The sequence below is a fragment of the Parus major genome, chromosome 5 (assembly GCF_001522545.3).
Source record: "Parus major isolate Abel chromosome 5, Parus_major1.1, whole genome shotgun sequence".
Lineage (NCBI taxonomy): Eukaryota > Metazoa > Chordata > Aves > Passeriformes > Paridae > Parus > Parus major.
This window is the reverse complement of record NC_031774.1, coordinates 22,058,566-22,077,585: the sequence shown is the minus strand read 5'-3', so window position 1 is coordinate 22,077,585 and position 19,020 is coordinate 22,058,566. Positions and strand designations below refer to the sequence as shown.

Here is a 19,020-nt window from a genome sequence, read left to right as displayed (position 1 = left end):
TCCTGATGGACTGGATCTCTTTTCTGGCCTCTTGGCCACCTTCTCTGCTCAGGCAAGCTGGGAGGGTGTGCTAGAAGCCCATGAGAGAGCTCTGCAATCTCTAGATCATCTACCTATACCCTTAAGCTGCTAATATTTAAGGCAGGTCAATGCTGACATAGTGCCCACGTGGCCAGCAGAAGACCTCCAGAGAAGGGGGAAGATGTCTAAGGCTTGGCTGCACAAGCCCATGACATCCCCAGCTCTGAGCTGCACGTCACTGAATTGAGGAAAGGTGTCACTCACCAGCCACGAGAAGAATCCTGCAGACCTGTCCTGGCTAGAGATCTGCCCCTCGTACGGCCCAAAGATGTGACCTTTGGGGATCACCTCGTTCATACAGCGCACGTCGTTCTCCCCGCTGGGCTCTTTAATCACCTCCATTCCAGGCGGGATGGTCAGCGCTGCCCGGTCAGGAATGCCAATGGGCACCGGGGTGTCAGACACAAACACTGGGGGGCCATGGTTTGGACACTCATCCACAAAGTACTCCTGGCAGGACTCACAGACTGCAGATGTGAAGGAAACAGGGGTTAGGTAGGGCAGACATGAGGCACGTGATGCACAGCACTCGGGACAGCTCCCTGTCCTCTCCCTGGCCCAGCTGAGCCCCTTCCCCAGACTACAGCCTACACAAACGCACAGAATCTTCACTGGCTGCTCCCTTGTTCTGCCCCAACCCACACCTGCCCTACCTGCCTTTTCCCTGCACCTGTGTAAGCCCTGGTGCCCTGCACGTATCTGCCACTGATGGCTGAACACGTGGAAAGGCCCTGCCACCGCCTGCAGAGACAGAGGCTGAGGGCTCCCTGCACATCCCTGGTTAGCAGCAAGTCCTCCAGCCAAAAGGTTTGGTTCCCCACACACCAGATGGGAGCTAAAACAAGCATATCTGAAAACAAATACCCTCATCATATAGCCTTCATTCTGTGCTTTGGAGAGAGACAGCATCCCAGGCAACTGTCCTGTGTCCAGACAGAGATGCAGGTCTTCCAACTGGTAATTCATAGGTATGTCAACATAAATGGCACCAGTTTTCTTTCTGGGAAAGAGCTGTCATCTGCCCAAGGCTCCCTTTGCAGTTTCTGAATTCAAGATGTTGCGTTTTCCAGCATCTCAGTGTTTTCCAGTGTGCATTTTCATGTTTCCAGCTTGCCTTCCTCCTACCTCCCTACTTCTGCCTAGCCCCTCCATGGACAAACTCCTTTTGTGCATCAATTTCCCTACAAATCATGCCAATCTTTTCAGGTGAGAATGCAAATTTATCCCTGGCTTTTTTTTCCCCCTGCTTCCTGCCCCAAACTGACAGGGAAGACCAAAGTCTACACAAGCAGCAGTGGTGCTTTTCCCTTATTCACAAGACACTTACACCAGAAATCCACTTGCTGAAAGCTCTTGGTCATGATTACATCCCGTTTCCCTTTCAGTTTCTTGGGTTCCATCTCTACGGACTGTGAGTCAGGCCTTCCAGTGCTGAGGAGGGAGCAACAGAAGAATGATGTTAACCTAGCAAGATTCTGGGACTGCACATGGAGAGAAGCTGAAGCAATGAGGCCTGACCAACTCCTTCAGCCTCACAGATGCAGCAGAGAAATGACTAAACTTGCCACCCAACCTTCCAAATGCTGGTATCACACATCCTTAAGGCTAAAGCCCACAGCAGATAATGGCTTCAGCTAGAGTAGGTGCACATGAGTAGGCGACCACCCCTTTCAAACAACCCAAGGCAGATCTCACAAGGAAGAGTTTTAGTAACTTCATGCAGCTCAAGTATATTCCTCAAAACCACTTTTAAGCTGAGAGGTAGGTGGAGAGAAGGGGTTAGAGTACATCAGACCAATGCTTGGCCACATACCAAGGCTGTCCATACTCCTGGTCCTGGTGTGGAGAGCAGGCCTCTGTTTTTATCGTCACCATCTCCCCTAAGGAAGCCTGGGTCTGGATCAAACAGTCCTTCAAGTTCTCACTCATGTTCTGAAAAAGAATAAAGGAAGGGAGGAGAAATATGAGTAGCTGAGAACTGACAACCTTGCTCCCCCAGGAACCACAGCCTTCCCCCCAGGCTGGGATGAAGTCAGCAGAACAGGCTCCCTTCCGGCACCAAGAGCCACCATCCCACACCAGAGCACCCACACGCCCACATGGAAACCTCTTCCTAAACAGCTCGGCTGCAGGTCAGGTGAAGAGCATGAGACACCACAGAGCAACCTGAGGCATGGAGAATCTGAAGTATGCCTCACGCAGCCCATGAAAAACACATAAGGGATTTCCAGCTGCACATGGAATTGAAGAGTGATGGGTGTGATGTGTTCTGGGAACATGGAGCACCACTACTCAGAGCAGGTCTTTGGGGGCAGAAGGACAAGAAAGAGGAATGAAAATTGGGACCTGCTTACAAACCTACATATGCCAGTCTCCATCTGGAAACAGAGTACAGTGTCCTACACCCTGTAGACAGAGCTTTCTGTGTGCTCTGGACACCCCTGACAAACAGATAAGTGTCTACAGTGCCCTCTGAGACTTCACCAAGATTGCACAAATCATGCTCGTGATCTTCCTTTGCAGCAGGCAGAGCTGAGCCACCACCACCCTTCTGGCACACAAGGCTGCCGTAGTGAAAATGCCGCTCCCTCTGCTCAACACAAGAGCCAGGAGGCACTTCACAGAATCACAGAATTATCAATCATTTAATGATAGTTAAGGACAGCAAGCTCCAAAACAATAACACTTCCCCTCCCATCATGGCTGATGCTGAAGAGAAAATATAAATATGTCAAGTGATAATAATTTGGAATGGATTTAATTTACATTTTTGGAAGGGTCACTAAGCAAAAGAGCACCTCAGCTTGAGAAAAAGAATTAATTGGAGTGCTGCTCATCTCTTCATTTACATTCATCTTAAGACTTCCTCTAAGGCACATAAACTGCTCTCAGCTACCACACCAGATCAGACAGATTTCACATCTGCTTCCCCCAGATCCCCTGTGATGGCCCCTTCCATGTCCACTGCCCAATGACATGCTCTTTATGCTGCATACTTGCAGTGCTGACAGAGGGGCCTCCACAGCTCATCAGACCATTTCTGTCAGGGAAACTGGTGGAAGAGCCCATCCCCATCATGACTCGACTCAGGGCATTTCAAAATTCATGTTCTAATGTCACAAACCCCTGAAGAAAGGAATTTTCTTATTCCACACATGCTTGTATGGGCCTGAACACCATGGAAGTCTGGTCTGCATTTCTGCCCTATTTACCACCAGAAGGAATGCCATTCCCAACCTCTCTGGCTCCTCTTTGTGCCAGGGGACAAATGATTTGTTTTTCCAATCGAACTTCTCACATGCCAGTGTGCAGCCTGAAAGACCTTTATCAAGCCTTTATCAAGGAGTGTTACTTAATACTCATACAGTGGTCTGAAAGCAAAGCCTCTGCGTAGGTACAACCAGACACATGCAAACACATGCATTTTTAAGCCTTGACAGGATGTCCAAAACAAGACACATTTTCTTTCAGAATTACCCCAGCCATTCAGAAGGAAAGCGATAGCAATGCCAAAGAAGGGCTCATTATTTTGGCAGGCTGAGCCCCTTGTCTGCGCTCTCTGAAGCAAGAGGAAAGCTCTGCAGCCCTGTACCCATGCACCAGCCAGTGCTGCAATCAGGGCCTACCTGCCCTTCTCAGAGAAGAAAAAGTATTTTCTGCAAAGTCTGCTGTAAAGCAGCTGAAGAGGGAGAAAGCCTGGGGTGCGGGAAAATGTTAAAAGACAAGAAGAGATAGGTGCTGCCCCAGAGCTGGTTAGCTGTGGGGCCTGCACTGTCCCAGAAAGGTGTGTGATGCTGGCTGTGGGGCAGACACTCTCACTCAGAACAACCACCTGTTTTGGAAGCCTGGCAGACAGGACACCCGGAGTTAAAACACCCATATCCCCCAAGAGATGCACACATTTGTTTCTGAACATAAAATGACTTTCCCTTTCCCACTCTTGCCCCATGGAATATTAGAGTGAGAGGAACCCTGTGATGACACAGCCTGACCTCCTGCCAAGGAAGGTCACCGTGCTTCCTTCAGTTCTGGTTAAACTACTACATAACTCTAAATAAAGGGAAAAAAAAAAAAAAAAAGAAAACAAAAAAAAAGAACAAAGAAACACTGCATTTACTTTACACACGAAGCTCTGTGTTTTCCTGCATAGTACATTATGCAGCCCTCCCCTCTCCTGGTCCTCCCTGAACTCCCTCCAACTTATCAGCAGCATTCCTGTGCAGCACGCTGGCAGGAGCAGCACCTTGCACCGAGATAACGCCCTCCCTGCCCCAGCTCAGGATCCCGTGTGTGTGTCCAAGTGCTGCATTTACTCTCTGGTCACTGTGCCCAGCTGGGCTCCTGTTTTCAGCGAACCACCGTGCTGCTGTAAGAGCCCTTGCTCCTGCAGCAGCTCCCAGACCACCACACGTCCTGCCAACCCTCCCACCTGCTCTGGGAGTAGGCCACTGCTTTAAGAGTGTCACACAAGTCCTTGTTGCCTCACCCAGTACACACACAACCCCAAGTTCACCACTAACTTGCCTCTTTTCACTACTTACAAGTTACCCAGTTTTTATGTTGCCTACAAATCCAAATTAACTTCTTGCTTTGTCTCCCAGGACACCAACAATCAAGAGAATCATTCACGCTGCAAATAACTTTTAAGATCATCGTGTCCAACATAAATCTAGCTCTGCCGAGTCCATCACTAAATCATAGAATCATTTGGGCTGGAAATGACCTTTAAAATCAAGTCCAACCATAAACCTAGCATTGCCAAGTCTACCACTGAACCGTACCCCAAAGTGCCAAAGTTACATGTCTTTTAAATACCTCCCAGGTTGGGGACTCAACTACTTCCCTGGGAAAATTTTTTCTAATGCTTGATAACTCTTTTGTAATATCCAAGCTAAACTTACCCTGGTGCAACCTGAAGGCATTTCCTCTCATCCTATCACTTGTTAACAGTGAGAAGAGATCAATTTCTGCCTCTTGATTAGCATTGAGCCAAAAAACCCAAAAATTCCCAGCTGAGACTACTACACTATCAACAATGGGGCACCTTTTGCTGTCACACTGTGACCCCTTATTCAGTCAGGTTTCCTTTTATGCATTGAATCATAGAATGGCTTGGGTTGGAAGGGACCTTAAAGATCATTTAGTCCCAATCCCACTGCAGAGACAGCTTCCACTAGACCAAGCTGCTCCAAGTACCCTCCAATATGGCCTTGAACATGTCCAGGGATGGGGCAGCCACAGCTTCCCTGTGTTCCAGTGCCACACCACCCTCACAGTAAAGAAAATTTTTCTCATATCTAATCTAAATCTACCCTCTTCCAGTTTAAAGCCATTCCCCCTTGTCCTATTGCCCACCTAAAAAGTCTGTCCCCAGCTTTCTTGAAAGCTCTCTTCAAGTACTGAAAGGCAGTAATCAGGTCTCCCTGGAGCCTTCTCTTCTGCAGGCTGAACAATCCCAACTCTCTCAGCCTGTCTTCACAGGAGAGGTGCTCTAGCCCAGTGATCATTTTCACAGCCCTGCCTCCTCTGGACTCACTCCAACAGTGCGTGTGTGACACTCTGAATCATCCCACCTATTTATTCCTATCACTTGTTGCACAACTTCAGTGCATTAAATGTGCCAGACTTACCAATAGGTTTACCTTTATCAAGTAAAATTAAAGCAATACCAGAAAATCATACTATGTTAGAAAAGAATGATTAAAAAAAAAAACCTGTACAGACTGACTATTACAATTATTACCCCCTAAAATCATGACCAGTCTGATCCCTATCAGCTATTACATTATTTTACTGGAAGTGAACATCAGACTGTGGATAGCCTAGTTTAATTTGCCCAGTTAAACTTGAAATTGGCTTACTCACTTATGAGTAACAGACAACACTATTTTAAGCCTAACTCATTATGCATGCTTTTTTTATTATTATTATTTTTAAATTAGCATTTATAGCCCAGAGAGCGCTGCTCAGCCAGGCCTTTTAAAAATCCCTGGACGCAAGTAAGCCAGAATAGCAAACCTGAAAATGTACTGCTGTAGTAGCTGCTATTTGCTAATTTCCTAAGCTACTGCTACAACAGAGAGTATTACACTGCTGCTGTAACTGGTACCACCTTCAAGCTTTTCTTCCAAGAAAGAAACATATAACATTTCTCCAATTCCAGACCTCAGCTAATGACTGTGCTTTTAGGACTCTTTTAGCTTCTGTTGTATTCAAAGTGATGTTTAATTTTTTGTAATTTCACTGCTCATTAGTTTCTCCTTCTTGCCATTTCTCCTCCTCCTTTAGCTTTCCACAGCTACAAGAGTCTAGTTCATATTCTGCAGTTTCCAATCCCTCCACTTCATTGTTGTGGGGTTTTCTTGGCATTTTCTATAATTGTGTTTGTTCTAGCACCTAAATATGAAGAGCCTCTGAAGATTTCAGATGATGTGGAGGAGCACCATGTAAGCATAAGCACAGCAGGATCCTTGGTTACTGCTAAAGGGTATTCCCAGGGGGTTCCTGGCCTCACCTGTGCATGTCCCTGTGCCCTCCCAATGTGGGGACACAGCCTAGTGCAGTGTCCTAGCAGCATGTCAGCAAGGGCAGTCCCTCAGTGAGAGGGATGCTGTGATGACCCAGGTGCTGTTTGCACACATCAAGTGCTTTGGACAGCAAAGGAAGCTGTGCATCGTGGTCTTCAGCAAACCCAGGACACCAGTGTGACTGCTGCAAATCCCAAGAGGCACCCCTGGATCATCCCTGGGTTCACATAACCCCTCCTGTGTTCTTTACAAAGTAGGCAAGGACTTGTCACATTTCTGCATGACACCTTAAGACCTCCAGTGGCTTTGCCATATTGCTCAAAATCGGGGAAGTAGAAAACACAAGAACATCTGAGCTGTTAATCTCTAATGCAGGAAAAAAAACTCCAAAGGGGGTTAAGCATGAACAAACCTGTGAATTCCTGTCCTCAAGTATGCTGCCTTTATCACTGCCCCTCATGTAGTTACTAGTTAACAGTCACGGGCTCTTATCTGCTTGGATCAGCCTCCAAAAGAGAGCTTTAATTTTACATTTTACTGGCAGGTTTCCCAGACTGGGACATTCTTTCATGTGAAACAGCCATATAGGAATCCATCCCCTCCTCAGCACACAGCTCCTTCACTCAGTTTCTCACTGCTGGTCTTCTGGAGGTCATCCCCTCTTCTTTTAAGGCAGATCTTGCTTAGCTTGCACCACATTTTAAAGTGCAGGCCCATGGTGAAAGATGGACATGAGTTCATACGCTTTTGCATATTATTACCAGAAATAGTAATCCAGAACAGTCAGCCACTGACAAACTGAGAACAGGGAATAAAGCACAGCATTCAAGGCTCTGAGCTCTGGCCCATACAGCCATGGAAGACCCAGGCTGACCATTCTCCCTGGGGTGAATGCCCTTCCCGAGGTCCTCGGCCATGCCAACCACTTCAGGTCACTTTATGAAGTACCAGCTGGCTATGCAGGCTCATGCTTACAGCCAGCACAAACTCTGAAAGATCAAAGATCCCACAAAGTAAGAGGGAGAACCAGTTTGCTCAGAGGAGGACCACTGTTCACAGTCAGATGTAAGCCGATGCTCCACTGGGAAAATTGGTTTTGCCTAGACAGTTGCCACAGGACTTTACCTACAAAAGTACAGCATTTTTGTGGGTGAGGCTGTCTTCTACCCAGAGGTGCAGCGGAGCAGTGTCCTGGCACAGCAAAGGCTGGTGGCTGCAGGGCAAGACCCCATGACCTGCTTCCCAGCCTGCTGCAAGGCCAGGGCTCTTCTCTGATGGCCAAAGAGCAAGGGGCAATGAGCTGAAGCAGTCACAAATTCAAACTTAATTTAAGGTGAAAATTATATGTCATGCATGATGTAGTATCTGTGACCAGGACTTGTTTAACTCATTGCCAATTACCCCACTACGCTCGGGAGCCATAAATTCACCGGAAGTCTGAAATATTTTATCTGAGTTTCAAATTCTGAAAGCACTGAAGAAGGTCAGGACTACAAGAAAGATACCTGAAAACACCACCACTTTTTCTGCAGCTTTCTGAAAAAGCTTGGCTAGCAAGCTTCAAAACCACAAGACTTAAACCTGTTTTACAGCAGGGAGGGATGAGAGTTTCCAGCGGTTTTAACTTGCCCAAGACCAGCAACTGACATGACAAACAGGATGGGGCGCCACAACACCAAATTCCTACTGCCATCCTCTCTGCAGACAAGGTGGGAACGGGGAAATTCCAGTTTGCCAACCTGGAACTCCTCCTGTAGTCTCAATGGATGTGAGATGAGTTCACGCTGTCACTCCTACATGGTTCACTGGCTAAGCATGTCATCAAAACCCTCCATGATCTGCTTCATAACAGACACATTTCAGAGGGGGAAGAAGACAGAAAACCTCTGAAATAACCCCTGAACCAGTCTGAAGTTTGTTTTATGACAGCTTCTAGTGAAGATGAAACATACTGATAACTTTACAAGATTTGTTACAAAGTTCTGTGTTGTGGTCTCAGAGCATTTGCCCTTTGTTGATCTCAGAGAGCAGGAAAAGGATCCATGTGCTGGCCCATGGACAGCCTATGCAAAGCAGGCATTACTCGATTCAACTTCTCCATGTTAAGTGTTGAGCAAGAACTCAAACAAGCAGGATGATGACAATGTAAAGCTCCCATACAGCCTGAAAGCCTCTGAAACATGCAACATGCCACAGAACCAAGCAGGTACTTACTGCAGCCAAAAGAATACATAAGTGACTTGCATTTTAAAAATACATGGAAATTTCTCGGTTTTTGCTGTACTCAGCAAAATTGCATTGATCTCACAGAGTCACAGTTTCAAGGTGGAAATGAGAATTAGGACAATGTGACTGACACCGTGTACATCCCACTCCTTTCCTTTTAGCCTACAAACAGCACAAAACCTCCATCTGAGACTAGCAAGAGGAAGAGAAGCCAATATTTCATGAGTTCATCTCAGCTGTTAATCCCCATAACAGACAAGTCATATGTGATTCTTTTTAGTTCTGGGCACCAGGCAGCAGTTCTTTCAAGGGGCTCTGGAATCTAGTGGGAAAGGCTGAAATACCCAGCATGCTAAGACACTGCTTTGAGCAACTGGAAAGAATTGCTTCCCAGGTTAATAGCTGTAATAAACTTCACCATCTTTGGTCAGAACTGCCAGCTGCACTTCTCTGCCTTTGGCTTCAACATAAATATATACCTACATTTATAAAGTTAAAACAAACAGACACAAACCCCCAGTACTAAAACTAGATGTTATTTCACCATTTTTCTCCCTAAGGACAGAATAAGAGTACAGAGGCAGCTGTTAGCCCTCTTCCTTAAGTCACTACTGAAAGGTGTTTGGATAGCAGTAGTGATAAGCACAGAATAATACCACATACATAGCAGAACCCTGGGTATGAACCCATGAAGTATCTTCTCAGCTTTCCAACAATTTGTATCATTCTTCTGTGTAACTCTTCCAATTTTCTCTGTATTACTTCAGGATGCTGGCACTAGAAAGACACACTGATGTAAGATTGAATCTGAAGTAAATAAAAGGTTTATAGACACAAAATGACCACCTCACCCTGATTCATTACCACCCTGTTTGTGTCCAAAATCATGACTGTCTTTTCCAGCTAGGACCTGGCACAGAAAGCTCCCCAGAGCCGCCTGCCCATTCTGACCCCCATGTTCTCACATGGAACTGCTCAGGACACAGCCTCCCTTCACAGACCACGTTCAGGACATGCCTTTCCAGGTTCATAAATATACACTTGTCTGTGTGAAAATGAGGTTTCAATAACCTCATTCACCAAGCAAACTGCATTACACTGTCCTGCCCCTATCAACAGCTACAATTCACCAAACATGTTTCATCTACACATTTTGCCAGTGATGAGTCATGTCTTCTTCTGCATCACTGAGCAAGTGTCAAGCAGAACTGGCTTCTCCCTTCCCCTTATCTGAAGAGAAGGGTCATCAAGTCTACTTCTTTGAAAACACAGCCTCCACATATCACGTTGCAGAGACTCTTCTGTAAAATGATCAAGCTCTAGCTTAAAATAGCTGGATTATTTGCTCCCCTCGTCTAAGGTGGCAATGCCAGAACCGTGATCTTTTGATGCTGAAAAGATGTTTTCTACATTCATCTTAAAGTTAATCCTGAAACAGTTGATTCATTAGTGTGCTAGTACTGTCCTTTAGCTTAGAGTATCCTTCATCCCCCTTACTGTTTATACTGTCACTTCAGTTTATTTATCGGATGCTGATTCTCTACCAATCACTACCTTCACTTCCTAAGCCACATCTATTTTATTGATATTCTCTGGCATTGGATATTAATTGGGTTCTCACACACTGACTTAGCTGCCTTTTAGATGTAAATATATATCACATTTAGAGCTCTCTCTTTAAACCAACAGTAAGCTTCTCAAAGAACAAAATCAGACCTTTTTAAGAAGTACAAAACACTTTCCATGACACCAATTTTCAGGCATGAGTAACTTTATATTTACCCAGGATTGGTGTCATGCTACCCAGCATATATTTTCCTGGGCCATCCACTTGGCAATTTTCAAAACTGTCCCAACACAATCACTCATTCAGTCTCCTGCATTTTTTGTGATCCACCAAGACTGATTAGAAGTGCACATCAGCAAGCTGGACATATCCTCTCATTCATCTAGTGCTCAGTGTATTTAAAGGGGATGTGGACTTTTCCTTAGCACAGCTGCCAACAAAACTGCTCACCGACAGGACCCCACACTACGCAATTCCCATGTGGGCCCCTGGGTCCCGACTTGTAGCATCAGCTTCAGACAATTAACTTACCCATCCCTTGCTGCTGGCCCTGCTGTCAGCTGCAATGGCAGTCAAGGGCACACAGCTCAACAAAGGGAAGCAGAGATGTGAATTTACTGCCCAAATGACCTTTTACTCTCATTCATGGACAGACAAAAAAGCCAGAGAGAGGAAGTGTTTGGTAGGCACACGACAGGCTGGGCCACTGTCACACTCCTGCTCTTCTGTGGTGTTAGGAGAGGGAAAAGATACTGGACTGCCTTTAATGTTTTATAAAGCACGTGCAGGAAATTCAAGATGCCCTGGTGATCCTGCCAGCATCACTGGGACCCTGCCACCCCCACTGCCCACACTGAGGTCACATGCACCCAGAAGACCCCTGCACCTGTGCAGCCTGGTCAGCCTAAAAATTTTTGTGGGTGAGCAACACTAGTGATTCATGTATTTCAACAATGATGGTGGTAAAAAGGGAAAGGGAAGGGAAAACATGGGGGAGGGCAGGAAACAAACCCCAGACATTAGTTTCTAAATAGCAGATGTGGCTATTCTGGCTAGCAAACTTCCACTTTAATTTCTAACCCACAGAGATGGGAAATGATTCATGAAAAATCAACAGGATAAAATTAGCTGGAAGGCAGAGAGATAATTCATGCAAACCAACCATCATGGGCTGAAGTGCCAGCACTACCAGCACCGCCTGGCATTTCAGCCTCTGGTGTCCTTCAGTCACTGGCACCTAGCCAGCAATCAGCTCTACATATATTTCCTTAGTGTCAAAATTAGCCCCCTGAAAGCATATCCATCTTCTAACAAGACGGCCTTTCACTCAACACTTTTCCAGAAGTTCCAGCTTTTCCTCTCTTTAAAAAGGAAAATTACCTGCAGTATGCTGACTTTTTCTTCTGCTGGTGAATGTTTAGTGGTGTCAGAAGACCAAATGGATGGACAGGCTTGCACACACATCTGTGAGCCATGGCCAAGCTATGCACTAAAGCCAAACTGCCCCAACAACTCAGAAAACTCAGTACATTTTGCCAGAGCTCTCTTTTCCTGCACAAAACAACACACACAACAGCAACAACCAAGTGCTGGTCTGCCCTTACATATACCGGTGATTTTTGTTTTAAGAAAAAAAAATAAAATTGCTGCTAAATTCTTTATCCCAAAGGCTGATGAGAAACCTCCACTCCTCCAAGAGACCTCTGGACTTCCAGGAGGTACCTGGTTATTCAACAATGCCCCCTCCCACCACCCAACTCAAAAGCTTCAGGAATCAAATGTAAAATTGTAAAGCCTCTGGAGCACCAATACCTCTAGGCAGGCAGTTTCAGGTGCAGGGGAATCCCTATGCCATTGGGATCTATGAGGACAGATGTAAAATAAAGCTAAAATCCTGCTTTGGCACCGTTTATCTAGTTGGTGCCTGTTTCTGTGGAAAGATGTTACAGGACAGCTCCTCTATGCTTTTTACAGTGGTTTCACTCTACTTGGACTTCAGGACACAGCAGGCAGCTCCTTTCTTTTTACTTGTTCAGCAAAAAGGGAAAGAGTACGTGGGAGAAAATGAGAAGGTAAGAGCAGATCTTACTTTCACTTGTTCCCAAAATTCTGACAAACTAGCTCAGTCCTTTAAAAGCACTAACAAACACAGCAGGCAAGATGAGAACACATCAACTGTTCCACAAAATGCAGAGGAAGCAAAAGCAAGAGCAGTATTTATTTCTCCTCATCTGTACCCTCTTGCAGGCCATTAGGAAGATAAGATCTCACAGCACAACAGACATTATTCAGAGCTGGTAAATCTGTCTACAGGTTAGGGACTCATGTTACATGGCCTGGATGAGTAGCGGTTGAGCATGGGTCACACCGACCCCCTTTTCCTTGGGGCAGGCAGCAGTCCAGATACTCCCAGTGTCAGATCTGCCAAGAAACCAGATATCCGTGTGCTGAATTCACCACCACCACAATTTGATCTGCACATTCCCTTCCATACAGAGAGAGGGGTGCTCAGACCCCGTATATCCTAACACAGCTAACTAGAAAAAGATTTCCAGCAGGGGCCAAGCACTTCTGGTCTATACATTCAACCTTAAGTGCATTTTCTATATAAAGGTACTGGGTTGCACAGAAATACCTGGTCCTTTACACTGCGTACATTTTTAAATCACTGATTAGCAGAAGCATGGAAAGAGCCTAAGAACTGATTCAATTCCAGCCCAAAAAGCAGAGGGACTTCATGTGTACAAGTCACTAAGGGACTACAAACATTCACCAACTATCCTAGAAGAATTCAAAAGCAACATCTCAACACCTGACTAAACCTGGTTAAAAAAAAGAAACCCAGCAGAGAGTATATGATACCATCTGTCTCAGCACATCCAGGAGATGCAGTCAGTGGATCTGCTGTTCTGGAGGTACCACCTTTGCAACAGCAATGCAGCATTAGCTGGTGGGACTCTGTGCTGAGAGTCAGGCACTTCTACACCCAGACAACAGCCCTTCACTACCTGAGGTAGAATTCTCAAGGAAAAAAGTGACTTAGAAACATACCATACATAATAATGTTGTTTTTATAATCACAAAGGGAAGAGAAAACCAGTAATTTAAAGGCTTCTAGTCTTCAAAAGCTGATTGAACTAATTTGATCTTGGGAAAGATAACCGGCAAGCCTAGGTGTGAAACTTGACAACTACAGAACATATTTTATTGCTCATAAAAGTATGCTTCTGTGTCATCAGTATTGATTTTTCCTTCAGTCAGTTTCCAAGTGTTTTCATTAATTTCCCCTGAATTGATAAAAGGACTGGACTCTACAAACTGTGGAATATTTAGCATTCTCCTAAGTGCTTCCAAGCAAGGAGTCTTCAAGTCAAAGAAAGCAGCAGACCACATGAAGTACTCCAGCAGCATCAGAAGAAATTTAAAAACCCAAACAACAGCAAATCCCCTTGATATACACAAACATGTGGAAGTCAAGGTTTGTACAAATGAAAGGTATAAAGAGGAACATACTGGGTCAGATTTATGATGTTTTTCAAAGATGCTGTGAATACTTAGAGTCTGCAGTTGAAGGGCCACTTTTAACTCCACCTAGCATATTATGATGCATTTATACAATACACTTTCAAAATAAAGCTTCATTTTACTAAAAAAGGAATGTACTGGAAAATATTTCATATTGATTATCAGCTTGCAAATGACTGATAGCCCAATATCAGCTCCAATTAGCAGCCTTCAACACTCTGTAACGCTCTGAAAGGTGTCAGTGGGGAATCACTGGAGCTGTGTGCCCCTGATCCATAGTCAGGTGCCCGGAGCCCATGCCCTGCAGCCCACAGAGATGACCTGGCTTGGGGACCAGCACAGGATGCTCAGTGCCTCAGCTCCCCGCTGCGCAAGGCAGGAGCACCGCCGGCTCTCAGGGGAGCTAATTACAGCAACCCTAGAGCTGCCACACAAGCTAATCCCCCACATCACCTCCCATGAACCGTTACCACCGTGTCCTTATACATGTCCCCCATTACCCACAGCCAGGCTTCCACGGGCAGAAGGCAGCCCCAGCTGCCAGCAGCACAGGCAGCAAGGTGGGTGCTGGGAGTGGCAGCCCCAGCAGGGCTCCATGCCAAGACTTTAGAACAGCAGTCCCTCCTCCGGGACAAGTCACTACAGGCGAAGGAAAACTAGCCTTGCTGAGAAGCCAAAGCCTAAGGTAGAGAGAAGAAAGGGGGCAGAGAAAGGAAACCATTTATCAGAGCATGCTCAAATAGGCCAACTTGGCTTGTGACAGACCCTTCTGATGGGCCCCTTACTGACGGCTGTCCATGAGCGAGGGACTGCACTGAAACAGTTCTGCAGTACGCATTACTGATTGACTGCTGGAGGCTGCCAGTTTCTGCAGCTTAAACCTTAAATTACAGCTATAATGCTTTTACCTTCTGACCGCAGAGGAACTGTTCTGAGCCCCAGCACCGCCAGAGTAGTGCCTCCCAGCCTTGCAGACAGAAGAGCCCTTCAGCAACAGCCCTGAAGGATACAAGTTATCCTGCTCCCACAAATGGAGCCATGACCAAGAAACAACAGCAAAGGTTTAAATGTCAGTATTTTTAATTGTTTGACTGTCTCTGCAGAAATGTAAGTTCTTGCACTTATGTGAAGAGCTCGGGATGAAAGTTGGAAAAATGACTGTGCTAGTACCACCTTCAACTCTAGCTGAACTTCAAAGCCTACGTGCAGAGGACAGCGACCAAACTTCTAAAAAACCACATGGAAAATGTGATTCTAGTTGCCAAGCCAAAATTTTCTCCTTCATCTGTTTTTTTGCTCTCAATTCTCACAGTCTTTTCTATCAGTATTGCCCCTCATGTGGTGGGCATTAAAAAGAAAAACTTCTTCAGCATGGGATACTTGTGTTGCCCTCCCCACCAGGTTTCTTCATCCACCTGAGCTGCCTCTACCTTTCAAAGATGTCACAGGACTGCTCTGTTTTCTATTGCTCTTTGGCCTGCAAAATCCTTCCCTTTCCAAAGCACTTTTCCCTCATCTTCTTTCTGAAGCTGCCATACAGGATGACACGAACCTCTCACCTTGTCCTCTGCTTTTCTTAGGGTGGTTGGACTTGCTACTGGAATCCACTTGCACAGACAAGTTTAACTAGCAGGAATTCCTGAAAAGCCACATTTTACTGTGTAGCTTTAGAAGGAGAGGCTTTATTTAAAAACACCTTTGGTAGCAGAGAAGAGGTCACAGGGAGAACAGAAGACCCTGTGAAATAAAAGCCTCCTTCACTCCACTACTGCAGAGGGGTCAGTGCAAGAGGAGGAACTAAAACTGTGTGCAGCTGCACAAGAGCTCTGGTCCAAGAAACCTCACCCACTACAAGAGAGCCTCAGGCAGGAGCACTGTACAGATGAGCCTACAGTGAGAAACGCCACAAGCATGACAAGGGGTGAAACGTGAATCAGCAAGGCCAGCATCCCCCAGCAGGGCAGCCCAGTCGCAGACCAGCAGGAATTCTGCCCCTTGCTCAGTGCCAGCAGATTCTGTCTGTGCTGACTCCCCTTCACCAGCTACACCTGTGACTCAGGCAGCTCTCAGCCCCAGGGTCTGAAGGGTCTGTGCTCACGTGAGAGAACAGATCAGACAACCCAGCACTGATGCAGGAAGATACATCAAGCAAACCCTGATGCTGACTCCAGATTTCTCTAAAATGCCAGAAAGATACAATGCAAACTGAAGAACAGAAGTGATATTTGCTTGTTTTGGCTTCACTTAGGAAAACCACAGGTCTCAGATACACATATTCCTAGTGCAGAGGAGGCATCAGAAGCTCCCACCTGCACTTAGTCCACTGGGAACAACAGTCATTACTTCTCACTGCTACTCAGCCTTGTATCTTCAGATCAAGTTTTAGCAGCTTATTTCTTCCTTCTGAAGGTTCCCAAGTTACCCTAGAGTATTATTATTTAATTATAAAAAAAAAACCCAAACAAAAACCCCACAACAATAAAAAACCCAAACCATTTTGTCTTTCGGACTACATTTAGTTTCTCCATGCAAATTTTCACATCCATGTAACACCACCACATTGGCAGTAATGATTTGAAATATTCAAATACACCAAAATGTCATAAATATTAGCCAGCATTTTAAGAGCCCTGGAAATGGTTTAGTAGCACCAAGGGACAGACCTTGCTAACAGCATCTTTAAGAATAAAGAGTCAGGTAACAGCATATACTTCTCTTGCATAAATGGACATGGGGAAAAAGAAAAACCAACTTAAAACCCCACAATGCCACTTGTGAATTGCAGCATGAGAAAGAAGTTACAAAAAGAAAAGAAGAATATTAAAGGAAAAAACCAGAAGGATTGTCGTGGATAAAGGTATTCTCTATAAAAAGACCAAATACCTCTCTTGCCTGGGTTTGTTGTATTTCTCATTAATAGACACATTTTGATTCCTGACTCAGAGTGGCAACTTCCCCTCACTGCAAAGCCAGCCTGCTGCAGCACAGGAGCCCTCCTGCTTCAGGCTCCTTGTGCAATGTTCAACCCTTACAATTTCAAGCAGTTCCATCACTTTCCAGCAAGGAATACAAGCAACAAGCTGCCCCCATCCCACTAAGATGGACCTTGCATCAGTTCATAAAAAATCCAGTTTGAAAGTCCTTGCTTTTGTCGTCATTATTTAAAATCAGGTATTACCCTCATAACGATCTTTCCCTTGAGAAAAAAGTGCAAGTAATTGCTATCAGTGACCAATAAGGGTCACAATGAGAATCCCCCATAAACTGTGCCAGAAAGCACCATGCTTCATGCACGGTCCACAAAGATGCTAGAGGAACAACAGGCTAGTATCCTAAAACCAGAGCCCACACCAAAGCCAGCACTGAGTCAGGAGCTTCAGGACCTGCTTCATGCTCCACCAAGAGCTGGAAGGAGCAGCAGCCTTTGACATGACTCCTGGGCAGAAGGGAACCATGACCTGCCCTGGTCCTGCTACTCCACGCTGCAGTGAGATCAGTCAATTCAGCATTGAGGCAAGAGCCAGGGCAAACTTTGGCATCTCCCATGGCTACCTCAAATCCTCCCTGGTGAGTGGTTCCAGCAGCCAAGCCCTCCTTTGCTAACAGTCCTTGGCCACACCAACACTTGAACTCTTTGCAGGCTGCATGTATTTCAAGACTCAGCCACTCAGCCCTGTGCTAAACTATTCCTTCTAGAGCAGGAGCACCTTTGGTCCAAAATCACCCCCTGCAAGAAGCAAACACTCATCATCTCAACACTTTTGTTTCTGACTGCAGCTTGCACTTGAAAAGCAAAAGCACACCATCCTCATCATGCAGCTTGCAGTGGGGTTTATACACAATTCATTAGAAAGTCAGGAGACTCATTTCCCTTTCCACTTTCACTGCTTATAATCTTGGTCATTAGACAAACGGAAATTTAGGGGATGTGAAGCCCAGCCCAGGCAGCAAGCCCGTGCTCCGCCAGTCTCACAGGGAGTTAAACCTTCCTAGCAGAACTGGATCCAAGGGGCTGCTGGATATTTCAGGCTGGGGCTCCTTTGCTGCTCAACAAACCGCTGCACACACCTGCAGTGCTGGAAAACAATCCTATCTTACAGTTAGGCTGGTATTTTTTAAGCTGGTTCTGCCAGTTCTCCTCCCACTAATGAGAGGCATTAATCACAGGAAAAAGAGGAAGCAACACTGAGCCAACAGTTTTGCCCACAGGCCAGCTTTTTTTTTTTTCAGGGATCTGAAAGGGGACTCTGGAGGCATCTTCCATTCCCCTCCAAAGTATAAGTGATATAGGACCACTCGCAAAGAAGCTTGAGAAATTTTTGTAACTTAAAAAAACAACCCAAACACACAGAGGGAAGAAGGGCCAAGAAAGTGCATCTGGAGTTTTTCTGCGCCAGCTAAGAGAGCATCCTGGCTGAGCAGCGCAAAGGCAGCTCTGCCCTGGTGCCGTACGCGGGAGATGCCGCAGGCGAGGTGCCCCTGTCCCGCGGGGTGCTGTGTTCCCTGGGATTCCCCGGGGTGCTGTGTTCCAAGGGTGCCTGTGTTCTCAGCACCCCGTGTTCCCCGGGATCCCGTGTCCCCCTGGACCCCGTGTCCCCAGCACCCCGTGTTCCCCGGGATGCCGTGTCGCCAGCACCCCGTGTTCCCCGGGATGCAGTGTCCCCAGCACCCCGTGTCCCCAGCACGCTGTGCTCCCCGGGATGCCGTGTCCCCCGGGACCCCGTGTTCCCCGGGATGCCATGTCCCCAGAACCCCGTGTCCCCCAGGACCCAGTGTCCCCAGCACCCTGTGTCCCCGGGATGCCGTGTCCCCAGCACGCCGTGTCCCCGGGATGCCGTGTCCCCGGGATGCCGTGTCCCCCTGGACCCCGTGCTCCCCTGGACCCCGTGTCCCCCTGGACCCCGTGTCCCCAGCACCCCGTGCTCCCCGGGATGCCGTGTCCCCAGCACCCCGTGTCCCCAGCACGCTGTGCTCCCCTGGACCCCGTGTCCCCCAGCACCCCGTGTCCCCAGCACGCCGTGCTCCCCGGGATGCCGTGTCCCCCTGGACCCCGTGTCCCGGGGGTGCCGGTGCTGCCGCTGCCGCCCGGGATCG

The 19,020-nt window shown here is 46.7% G+C and overlaps 1 protein-coding gene across 5 annotated transcripts in view; it reads right to left on the bottom strand.

Moving 5' to 3' along the window:
- Positions 1 to 5,636, bottom strand: part of PRDM11 (PR/SET domain 11) — an 86,881-nt gene extending 81,245 nt beyond the window's left edge. The window contains exons 1-4 of one of the 5 annotated variants that reach the window (XM_015630558.2): positions 5,437 to 5,636; positions 1,895 to 2,013; positions 1,409 to 1,512; positions 286 to 548 (exon numbers count right to left, since the gene is read on the bottom strand). In XM_015630558.2, the coding sequence (XP_015486044.2) occupies positions 286 to 548; positions 1,409 to 1,512; positions 1,895 to 2,010 (483 nt within the window). In that variant the 5' untranslated portion in view covers positions 2,011 to 2,013; positions 5,437 to 5,636. The remainder of the gene's footprint in view (positions 1 to 285; positions 549 to 1,408; positions 1,513 to 1,894; positions 2,014 to 5,436) is intronic. The other 4 variants (XM_033515438.1, XM_033515439.1, XM_033515436.1 and 1 more) reach the window with 4 other exon arrangements.
- Positions 5,637 to 19,020: the final 13,384 nt, after the last annotated feature.